Source organism: Plecotus auritus (assembly GCF_963455305.1).
Source record: "Plecotus auritus genome assembly, chromosome: 10".
In the NCBI taxonomy this organism is placed as follows: domain Eukaryota; kingdom Metazoa; phylum Chordata; class Mammalia; order Chiroptera; family Vespertilionidae; genus Plecotus; species Plecotus auritus.
This window is the reverse complement of record NC_137785.1, coordinates 54,766,095-54,778,175: the sequence shown is the minus strand read 5'-3', so window position 1 is coordinate 54,778,175 and position 12,081 is coordinate 54,766,095. Positions and strand designations below refer to the sequence as shown.

Genomic DNA, 12,081 nt, shown 5'->3' with positions numbered 1-12,081 from the left:
GGCTCCCGCGGAGCGTGAGGGCGGAAGTGGTTGCGCTGACGTCGGAGACGTGCCCGCTCCCAAGATGGCGGCGGTGTCCAGCGCGTTCGGCCGAGCGGGCTGGAGGCTCCTGCAGCTGCGGTGCCTGCCCGGTGAGGGGGCGGCCGAGCCAGGGGGCGGGGTGGAGCGGGGAGGGGGCGCGAGGCCGACCTGGGCTGGGTTCTGGGCGGAAGAGGCCGTGGTGGCGGCTCGCGAGCAAGGTGAGGTGAAGGACACGGGCGCGGGGCCGCCGGTGTCCCGGGATTGAACGGGCCGTTTGGCTGGCTTCTGTCCCCAGTCAACAGATGTGAGGGGCCAGAGCCGCGGAGCAGGGCCTCTCACTCCCATTTAATGGACTTAACGAAGCCCCAGAGAGGGCTGTGGGTGCCCAAGGTCACACAGCTCGTGCGTTGCAGAACTCGGCCCCCGTCTCCTAAGCCCCTTGCGAAGTCCCAGGGCCAGGACACCGGAGGGACAGAGGTGGAGACAACCGGAGAGAACACCTTGTCCACTCTTTCCTGTCAGTCATTGCCCCACCACGTCAATAATTCTGTGATGCCCTTGTACCACTTTTGCCACTATGTAGTCAGTATTTTTGTTTATACATCTGAGTTCTTAAAAATATAGATGTTTACTTAAAAGAGGAAACTACGTATCATTGGCATAAAGGGAAAACCAGTGTCACCGTACGTAGTGTGTATGTGACATAGTAACAAAAATATATAGCTAATAAAATAATAAATATTCTCCTGCATTTCACCTAAAATCTCCTAAATCACAGTAGCTCCTCGGAGTTTCTTCAGAACCTCCTTTGTCCTTTTCAAAGTATTATGAATATTTGCTCCATTTTTTCTTTACATACACTAAAATACTAATGTTTTCACACATATTGTGCTGTGTTTTTTAAATCACTGTTCCCTGAGTGGTCTCATAGATTTTTTTTTAAATGATGCCCTTTTTTTTTGTTTTTATACAAAACTCCAAACTAAATAAGATTAGTAAAAGTAATGCCTGTGACCCAGCAAATCCACTCCGAAATATTTACAAATACCAGAAGGAATGAAAGCAGATGTCTGCAATAAGGTTTGTACAAGTACGTTCGTAGCAACTTTACTGATAATAGCCAACACTGAAACAGCCCGGATGTCCATCCACAGAAGAGTGTATCTTCATGGAATACTACTCAGCAGTAAAAAGCAACCTACTGGTTTACACAAAAAAAAGAGCTCTATCTAAAAAGCATATTAAACAAAAGAAGTCTTACATAAAAATGACATGCTGTATGCTTGTATTTAGATGAAATTCTAGGACAGGCAAAACTAGACTGAAAAATTCAGAACTGTGGGTAGGGAATGACTGGGAAGGAACATGAGGGAACTCGCTGGGGAGGTGATAATCTCTAAATAGGGGTTCAGGTTATATAAGTATGCATTTGTCAAAATTCAGAATTGGCATGTTTAAGACTTGCATTTCATTGTATATAAATAGCTCAATAAAGGGACAGAAAATAAATATTAAACTCTAGTTCTTAGAGGCATGGTGAAATGTTTAGAGATGAAGAATACTGAGGTCTGCAACAAATGTATCGAAATACAAAATGGATTAACAAAGAGTGTGATGGCTATAGAGTATCTGGGTGGTGGATATATGGGCGTTCCTGCCACAATTCTTTCAACTGGTCAGTATGTTTGCAATTTTTTATAACACAATGTTGGGAGAGAAAAAAGTATGAGGTGGTGCTTTTCCAAAAATCCCTTTCCTAATGTGAATGAAGGGTGTGTTGCAATATTGCAGATGAGAAAGCAGATTGAGGCATATAAACACGGGGGGTCAGTACTCAGACCTTCTAATTTCTAGTCCAGTGCTCTAGCCATGATATTAAACATGAAATATTTTCAAGTCACTGTCACTTTTTGTTTCAGCCCACTCACATGGAGCAGGTAGTAGAGATTATTACTCTTCATTTGCCTACTTTAAAGGCACGCTCACAGGGATGAAATGGCTTGCTCATTACCACACAGCTAACAAATGATGGAAACAGGCCTAGAAGCAGGTCGTCTGTTTTCTGGCTCAGACTTTTGTCTCCACATCATGTCTGAAGGTTGCCAATTGACCCTGAGTTTTTCCTGAGATCCAACACTTGGATAAGTGGTTCTGGGGGGGGGCTCTGCCCTCTTACCCTCCCCCATCCCTTGTATCACGGTAGGTCTCAAAGGGTCTTCTCTGGTAAGTGTCCCCGACTGACCAGTCCCGTTTCTGTTTCAGTGTCCCGCTGCCAGCCCGCCCTGGTGCCACGTGCCTTCCATGCTTCAGCTCTGCAGCTAAGGGCTTCAGATGAGCAGAAGCACCAACCTCCCCCTCCTTTTTCTCAGCAACATTCTGAGACGCAGGGGGCAGAAGAACCTAGTCCAGAGTCTTCTCGTCCACCCCCTAGGTAGGCACCAGAACCCTGTCGACCCATTTCTGGCCACTGTGCGTGCTTGGGTACATCTGTTCTTCCTCTCTCCTCTCTTCTTTCTCACCTTTCATCGTTATCAGACTGTCTTTGAAAGGAACCTCCTGTTTTTTTCATGAAAATGGTGCCTGTACATTGTAAAACATCTAAACAATACAAAGAAGTTCGCAAAAATTACTGGAAATCAGATCCAGAAATAACTCTGCCAACGTTTTTGTTACTATCTTTTTAGATGTTTCTGTAAGCATATTTCATATATAAACTTATGTATATAATAATGATTAATTACAGCCCTGGCCTCTATGGCTCAGTTGGTTGAGGCGTCATCCTGTGCACTGAACGGTTAAGGGTTCAATTCCCGGTCAGGGCACATACGCAGGCTGCTGGTTCGATCCCTCGTTAGGGTACCTATGGGAGGCTACTGATCAATGTTTCTCACACATTGATGTTTCTCTCCATCTACCTTCCTCTCTCTCTCTCTCAAATCAATAAAAACATCCTTGGATGAGGATTTAAAATAACAATAATAATAATAATAATGATTAATTACATTATATATGCTCTTTCAGAATCTGTTTTTTCACTATATACATTTTTAATGTCTTTTCACAGTCATTATTTTAGTAATTGCATAATATTCCAGCAAATGGTCGTAGCAAGGTTTGTTTAACCTATCTTTTGTTGATGAACTAGAGGCCCGTGCACAAAATTTGTGCACTTGGGGGGAGGGGGTTCCTTCAGCCCGGCCTGTGCTGTCTCACAGTCCAGGAACCCTGTGATTGATCTCCCTGGAGGGGGAGGCCCCGCCTACCACCGCCAGCCGGATAGCCTGGGCCTCCTTCTGCAGGGCAATCATGGGGCGATGCCAGGGTCCCCCGACCAATCGCATAGCACCTGCCTTGGCAGCAGCAGTCAGTGCTGGGTCACCGTGGCGCCTGTGACCCAGGAGGGACCTAGAGGTCAGCAGTTCAGCCCACTCGCCAGGCCCCGCCCACCTGAGACGGCTGCACGCGCAGCCTGGCGTTCGGTCATTTTGGACGTTACGGAACCTGGCTCTTTATATATTAGGATATTTAGATTTCCTTCACTGGTATGAAAAATAATATGATAAAGTGTGTGATTCAGCAGTGGGAGCACTGAGTCAAAGGATATGCACATGTAGCATTTTGTTACATATGTGGGGCCAAATTGTCCTCTAGAAACATAATTTCCATTTCTATTAGATGTTTTTTTCTTAATCCTACCACAGAGAAGTTCCTCTAGCTCTGAAATTAAAGTATCCCGTCATTATTCTGGTCTCCTAATTAACATACTTTCCATTTCAGTTGAACAAATATTATTTTGAGGATATACTTTGTGCCAGACCCTGCGGATAATATGACCATTGTTTCAGACCTCATGGTGTTACAGTCTGGTGCAAACACAGATAAAGAAACTGTGCTGAGGGCTAGAAACAGGGCATCCTGGGAGCTGCAGGAGCATGTGCCCTATGGCATGACCTCCTTGCTCACTGCTGCCTTCTCTCAGTGAGCATACGGGAGGGGAAGGATGATGGAAGTTTCACTGTGTTGGCATTGCAATACCAATACACAAACGTAAATGTCCTCCCAACGTGTGCTTACTAGTAGCTATGGTTTCTGGTCAGGCTCATTTTGCACTCGAGGCAGCCGGCAGTAAGATGAGGTGTGCAGGGCTCTGTCCCCATGTCTCCCTCGGGTTTGGGTCTCAGGTACACAGACCAGGCCGGCGACGAGGAGGAGGACCATGAGAGTGAGGAGCAGCTGCAGCACCGCATCCTGACAGCAGCCCTGGAGTTCGTGCCTGCCCATGGGTGGACAGCAGAGGCGATTGCAGAAGGAGCCCAGGTGTGTATAGGTGAGGGCGGGGCAGCCTGACCAAGATCAGCCGGGAGGGAGTGATACCAGCCAAAGCAGAGGCCTTACGTCAGCCAAAGTACAGCCCAGTGTGGAACCCTTCATCCCAGTAGGATTCTCTGGATGTTTTGCTTTTTTTTTTCTTTTTGCAGGGGGCGGTTCTTTATTAGTAAGGTGAAACTAGGTTCATTATAAAACTGTTGTTTACTATAAAAAGAATATAAGATGAAGTTGGTTCTTAGGAGTAAGGTTCTAAAGGCAGCCCATATAAAGAATTGCCCATGACAAAAATGGCCATATTTCATTGACTTTAAGATGCTAGTGGTCATAAGAAGCAACATTGTTTTATGCATCACTGAAAAAGATAAATGCCACCTTTAAACTGGGACGCATCATCAGTTGTACAATTCACACTGATTTTTTTGTTTTTGTTTTTTTGTTTTTAAATATATTTTATTGATTTTTTACAGAGAGGAAGGAAGAGGGACAGAGAGTTAGAAACATCGATGAGAGAGAAACATCGATCAGCTGCCTCCTGCACACCCCCTACCAGGGATGTGCCCACAACCAAGTTACGTGCCCTTGACCGGAATCGAACCCGGGACCCCTCAGTCCGCAGGCCGACGCTCCATCCACTGAGCCAAACCGGCTTTGGCCACACTGATTGTTTAAAATGAAAAATATGTGCATCTTAGACTTGATGAAATACAGTGTTTGAAAACACCCAAGAAGGCACCACTTGGGAGAACAACACACTTCGTTTTTCTCAATGAGTCTAAAGCAGGGGTGGGCAAACTTTGACTCGAGGGCCATAATGGGTTCTTAAACTGGACCGGAGGGCCGGAACAAAAGCATGGATGGAGTGTTTGTGTGAACTAATATAAATTCAAAGTAAAGGAGCGGAGGGGAGAGCAAGAGAACCCTTCGCTCTTTCGGCTCCGCAGGCCGGATAGAACAGCCGAACGGGCCGGATCCAGCCCGCGGGCCGTAGTTTGCCCACGGCTGGTCTAAAGCATTTGCTCCTGCATTGAAATAGACTGGCAGGTTGCCCTCCAAAAGGGCTGTGTACTTCCGCCAAAAGAGAGGCGTTTCCCCACTCCCAACAGTGGGAGTTTCTAGTTAATGTTTTTTTTTTTTGTTCCTTTTTCTCCCTCTGTCTCTGCTGCTGTCAGGGTTCTGCCTCCAGCAGATGCACAGCAGTTGCTGTACATGGGGAGCAGCAGGGATCTTTGTGGCTTTAACTTCTGGACAACTCATTAAGGAAAGCTTTGTTGTTGTTTTTCATTTTTTTCATTGATTTTAGATATAGGAAGGGGGAAAGAGAGAGAAACATCAATTTGTTGTTCTACTTATTGATGCATTCATTGGTTGCTTCTTGTATGTGCCCTGACCAGGGATCGAACCCACAACCCTGTCTTATCAGGGCAATAATTAACTGAGCTACCCAGTCAGGGTTTTGTTGTTGTTCTTTAAACAACTAAGTGACTCGATTTCCAAGAGATAAATTAGGTGAATTGGTAAGGGAAAGGGTTAGGAGCATTCTTCCCCAGCCCCTTTCTATGTCAGTTAGGACTCCAGGTTACAAGTGTCAGAGTTCCACTCTGACTGGCTCAAGCAGGAAGGAGTGTTTTGGCTCATTTAGTAACAGAAAAGGCTGGAAGTAGCTTGGGCACAACATTCTTGGATTGTGGGGCTGGGAACTTTCTCTCCAGCATATCTGCTTCGCTTTCCTCTCTGAGCTCCATTCTCAGCAGAGACCTCCCATGCAGGACTAGGAGTGGCTCAGCAGTCCCCGTGAAAGAGAGCTCCTCTTTCCCATCAGTCCTAGCCAAAGTCCCAAGGCGATTTCTCCAGGCCTGGGGTTGCTCACGTGCGCATCTTTGAGACGGCGCTGTGAACTCCCGTCCAAGTCTGTGCCCCATGCTTTGCAGCACGCCAGGGGCTTGATGGAGTGTGGTTAGCTTCACCCAAGTCTCACGGATGAAGAATGAAGAGTGGGGTGGCCCCCTGAAAACGAAGCTGCTGTTCCTAGAAGAGGCACTAGTGGCGAGTGGGCAACACATGTCCCCTACACTTGCCGCCACCGTTCTGTTCTTCCTCTGTAGTCTCTGGGCCTCTCCAGTGCAGCAGCCAACATGTTCGGGAACGATGGCAGTGAGCTGATCCTGCATTTTGTGACCCAGTGCAATGCTCGGCTCACCCAGGTGCTGGAAGAGGAGCAGAAGCTGGTACAGCTGAGCCAGGCAGAGTAAGTCTATGGTGTTACTGCTCGGGGTGGCAACTAAGGCTCGAGTGACTCAGGCCCCACCAGCTGTCCCCAGCAGGCCAGTCCAAGCAGAGCCAAAGAGGGGCGTTCAGCAGCTGCTGCTTCCAGGGGACTGGCTGACAGGCAGCCGCCTGGCTCGGATAGCTGTCGACAGGCCAGCGTCCAGAGCTCACCTGATTCTCCCCCGAGGCCAGCACCGAGCCATGCCTTTGACCCAGAGACGCATGTTTTCTTTTCCCTCTTCCAGAAAGAGGAAGACAGACCAGTTCCTGAGGGACGCAGTGGAGACCAGACTGAGAATGCTGATCCCGTACATTGAGCACTGGCCCCGGGTACAGAGTCCATATCCAGGCCCCCGGGCAACAATGTCTTCAGATGGAAACTGCCAGCACCTTCCCCTCGGAGCACTGGGCGCTGTCAGGCCTCAGCTCACTGACCCCCACAGGCCCAGGGATGCTCCGGGCATGTGGCAGAGCTAGGTTTCAGATTTGGGGGGTGCCAAAGAGAGTAATTCGGAGCCATCTGTGTCTCAGTCGCTGGAGATGTGAGTGGCCTGGGGACTGGATTGCGTCCTGGGTGGGGCCTTGGTGGCCCAAGTGGGCCCGCAGGTCTTCAGTGAGTAGGAGTCCATGAAGGATATGAGAAAAGTCAGCAGATTGTCTTGGCCATTGTCATGAACGGGCCTGTCGTGTCTCAGATCTCAGGGTGCTGGCCTTCTTTTCAGATTGTCAGTGTGATGCTTGAGGATTGGAGTTTTCATCCAAGGGCTTTTCTGCCCTTCTCTGAAGCTTCCTTTTTCCTCTTTCAAAGCATGTCACAGTGTGGGCCCTTCTCTCAGTTAAGCAAGTAAAGTCGAAGCACATCAGAGGAGCGCACAGCCATCTGGTATCCCTCACCCAGCTGGAACTCCATTGAATACGTCATTTCAGTCAGTCAGTGGACAGACTTGTGAGCGCCTAGGCCGGGTGTGTAGGGAGCACGGCCTAGAGTCCAGCCACCTCCTGCGTGTGCTGCCACACTGGATTTCCAAACCCGGCGCCTTGGCTCGTTCCGCCTCACAGTCCAAGGCATAAAAACGAGTGCGTTAGTTAGGCCTGGCTGCCGGCTGGTGCAGCACGTTTCCTCCTGGGCTCTTGCACCGAGAGGACACTTTCCAGCTAACCCAGGACCTCTCTGTCCAAAGGCCAGAGGCCCCAGCCGAGGACTTTACAGTTGACAAAATGGCAAGACCTTGTACTGTCAGGCGGTGGTGTCTGCTAATGGAGTAGTCTGGGTTGTGCCATTGCTTGTATTAGTTGAAGGATTTGGTTTCCGGTAACAAGTCAACTTGAGTTGAGCAAAAGGTCATGGGGAGGAACTTAGTGAGGCTGCAGTAGGACAAGGGGAGGAGTGTGACCTAGAATTTGGACCTAGAAACCACCCCCAGATTCCCTTCCTATCTCTGTTTCTTCCTCCATGTGACCTCCCCATCCTCGCTCTGAGTACTCAGACCAGGCCAGACCCTCTGCTGTCTGCATCCCCAAGCCCACATGCTAGGGATGGAGGATCTGATTGGGCCAGGAGGGTAGGGTGAGCCCTGGTCGCCGTCGGCTGTGGTCAGGGTTGTTAGCCGCCAGGAGTGGGTGGGCGGTGGGTCTCAGAATGCGAGCTGGGCAAGCCCCCTTACCTAGGTCAGTGGAGAGGTGAGCCACCAGCCACCCATGCGTGGTTGTCACCTATGTGCTGTACCTATCCCTGTCATTCTCCCCGCAGGCCCTCAGCATCCTCATGCTCCCTCACAACATCCCGGCCAGCCTGAGCCTGCTCACCAGCATGGTGGACGACATGTGGCATTATGCTGGGGACCAGTCCACTGACGTGAGTGTTTCTGCAGGTCCACAGGATACCCAGAAAAGCTTGGGTTGAGCATTTCTTCAACAAGTTTGTGAAATTTCTTTGATCACAAATCCCTTCAGGGGCCTGTAGTGCCATTCCCATCCTGGTAAGGAGAGGCTGAGGTATGAGGGAGGGCCCTCAACAAGCCACAGTGGGATCTAGGTCATCCTCATTCAGGAACCAATACTCTATCACAAACCGATGTTTGTGATATCCGACCTGCAGTGGTGACAAAAGACGCCAGAGGGCCTTGTGATTGGGCTGCTATTTTATAATCCCCCCTCCCCCCGTCTCCTAAAATTTATATTCTGCAGCACAGTTTCTCAGTGTGACTTTCATGAGACTGATTTTTTTCAATACCATGGAGACACCATTGCTTTAAAAAGAAACTCCCACCCCCAGCCCATCTTGGCCTGCTTTGCTAAGAAATCAATAAGCCTTTAAACAGTCACCAGGAAAGAAAGTGACTTGTGAATGCTATTATATTTCTGTAAGGAAGTTTTTAAAAAGTAGACCTTTATAAAAAGAAATTAATATCCAGGCTGGGGAGGCAGAGGTGCTCCCACCGGGCTCTAACATAGTGCTTTAATAAACTTCCCCTGCGGGAATGTGCCAGCAACAGAGATGGCAGCAAAATGAAATTAGAAAGCAAAGAAATTAAAGGAATAAAACACGAAGCAGCTGAGCCAATGCTCTGAAGAGTAGTTTCCCAGGAAGTCGGCGTCGCTAAAGGACTTGACCTTTCAGCTTTTCCTCGCCGTTCTCACTTGTCCATGATTCTCTCAGCTGTCACTTGCCCAGTGGAACACACTACAGTTTGCTCATAACTGGCTGACCACAGAGCCTCCCCAGCACTTAGATGGCCTAAGACTTAGTCTTCTCACCAGCAGTTCCAAAAAGGACCAGATGTAGCAAAGTCACCTGCATGCTTAGTAAACCTCCAGACGGCTGGCACTTTGGACCCACTGTCTGAACGCTAAGAGGTTGGGCCCGGGGGCTTGCTTCTTTAAAAACATTATTTAAAAATCCTCATCCAAGGATATGTGTTTATTGATTTTTAGAAAGAGAGGGTGGGCGAGAGAGAGAAACATCGATGTGAGAAAGAAATATGGATCGGTTGCCTTCTGTACGCTCTCCAAACCAGGTATCGAACCCACAGCCTAGGTATGTGCCCTGACAGAATTGAACCCACAACCTTCTAGTGCATGGGACGATGCTCCAACCAACTGAGCCATCCGGCCAGGTTGGGAGCTTGCGTTTTTAATCTCCCAGGTCATTCTGATGTACAGCCACGTGGTGGAACAATAGTGTTGTCCAGAGAGCCATATGTATCCGTGAGGGAAGGAAGAAGTCAGGAGGATCCCATGCGGGCCTGTGGCTTTGGGCAGAAACCACCCCCGATTGCCCCCACCCGCAGCAGTAGTGCTGACCCACCTGCCTGGGTGGTTTTCCTTGCAGTTCAACTGGTACACCCGCCGGGCCGTGCTGGCTGCTATCTACAACACAACCGAGCTGGTGATGATGCAAGACTCCTCCCCAGACTTCGAGGACACTTGGCGCTTCTTGGAAAACCGGATTAACGATGCAATGAACATGGGCCACACTGCTGATCAGGTATGGGGCTAGCCATTTGGGAAGCCTCACCAGGCACACCCTCCTCCTCGGGTCACAGCTGGGCACTGCCTTTCTCTTGCTCCCCTATGGCCTCAGCTGATGGTCCTGAGGGCCTTCCCTTGGAGCTGGGCTAGTTCTTCCTCATAGCAGCCTCTCCAAAGAGCCACACTTGGCCCGTTTGTGGCTGTGTTGTCTATATAGGCTCTTCCGGTACACAGCCCTCTTGACTCCACCCATTGGGACTAGTAGGCCTGCTGGTTTGTCCTACCTGTCTCACCTTTGTTTGTGGTGGGGGCTAAGAGAACCTGACTCTGACTCCTTCTAGGTGAAGTCCACTGGAGAGGCACTGGTGCAAGGACTTATGGGTGCAGCAGTGACGGTGAGTACTTCCCCTCTCATCCCTGCCCTCCCCCATCCCACTCGGGCCCTGTGGTGTTTATTTAATGTATCCCTGACCCCAAGTAGTTTTGTAGCCTTGAACTGGAAAGCTAGTAATGAGACTGACAGTGGTGCAGTCCAACTCTCTTGATTCCAAATATCCCACCTCTTTATTTTTTACTGGCTGACTCCCTGGACATCAGATCACAGCCACGTGAGCTGCTTTGAAAATCCTGACCTCTCCCACTGAAGTCCTGGGGCAGGGGAAGGCCTTAACACTCTCTCTGTTTCCACCCCTTTATCAGCTCAAGAACCTGACAGGTCTGAACCAGCGCCGGTGAGCAAGAAGGGGTATAAGCTAGAGTGCCCAGAAGAAAACCTGTGTATATATTTAAAGGACATTGAGCAGTATGAAGTGCCAGCACAGGACAGGACTCCTGAGTCACCACCACAGCCACCTGGAAGCCACAGGCACTTGATGATACAGTTGTAGCCCGGGAGTGGGCCACTTCCTCGGTTCCTAGTACCAAGCCTGGCTTCCTGATGTCTTTCTGCAGTTGTGTGATTGACAACTGAGGCTCTCATCCAAGCGTTCAAGCCACAGAAACCCAGCTCGGCCTGTCATGTCTCACAGGCACCTAGGTCATATCTTAATGTTCTTAGAATGCTCTCTGGGACTCCCAAGGCAGAGTCAGAGTCTGAAGCTACCCCTGTGGCAGCTGATCCACAGCACAGTACAGGCACATGCACCCAGAGGTCTTTCTTGTGGCCTTTTTCCTCTCCAGCAGCCTGAGATACTGCACCTGGGACCCCTCAGAAAGCTGCCACATGAGACAGGTGCCTGCTGGACAGTAGTTCACAGCCCAGCCCGAGGTGTGATCTCAGGCCTGGTGTCGCGTTACACCAGTGCGTGTGCAGGCTTATTAGTGAACTTAGACTCTGTAAAAATAGTAATAAATATGTTTGAATCCATTTACTGTTGTGTAGTTAGTTTTCATCCAAACCATGGCAGGTATCCAAGACCCCAGAGAGAGACAGCAGTGTGTGGGAAAGGTTTGAGGCTGGCAGCCAAGAGACCTGAGTTCTGGTCCTGGTGCTGCCTAACAATATGACAGCTCTGCATCTCTGGGCCCAGGCTTCCCATCAGTAAAATGGGAGTGACGGGCCTTTCCTCTCACCGTTAGCTCCTTGGGCTGTGCTTGTCTATTGCTAGCCATTTCAGTGATACAATCTAGCTTTAATAATTTTTTTGGCCTCTACATTGGCTGGGTTCCTTTTGCAAGTATGGTTAACTCTTGTATGGGTCAGCTCAGGCTGCGGGTGGGAAGGGAAAGGGTGTATACCTACCATTCAAGTATACTTGGCTAAAGTACACTTTTGTTTTTCCATAAACGTACAAACTTCATTCTTTTAAAAGACAAAGGTGAGACAGGACAAACCAGCAGGCCTACTAGTCCTATGTTTGTATATTTCACCAGGCCTCTCAATGGACAATTACTTTGGTTTCTTTTTTGATGTTACAAACTGTGCTGCAGTGATCATCCCTGTAAATATATCTTTGCTTGAAATTTTAAGCATTTCTGCAGTTTAAATTCCTGGAA

General features: G+C 49.0%; 1 protein-coding gene across 1 annotated transcript; it reads left to right on the top strand.

The window, feature by feature from the left end:
• Positions 1-11: 11 nt before the first annotated feature.
• On the top strand, positions 12-12,069 carry COQ9 (coenzyme Q9). The gene is made up of 9 exons (XM_080646022.1): positions 12-131; positions 2,284-2,452; positions 4,203-4,338; positions 6,453-6,595; positions 6,861-6,945; positions 8,366-8,470; positions 9,947-10,102; positions 10,428-10,481; positions 10,786-12,069. Exons 1-9 carry the CDS (start codon positions 65-67, stop codon positions 10,819-10,821), a joined length of 951 nt encoding a protein of 316 aa, XP_080502148.1. The 5' UTR covers positions 12-64; the 3' UTR covers positions 10,822-12,069.
• The last annotated feature ends 12 nt before the right edge of the window (positions 12,070-12,081 follow it).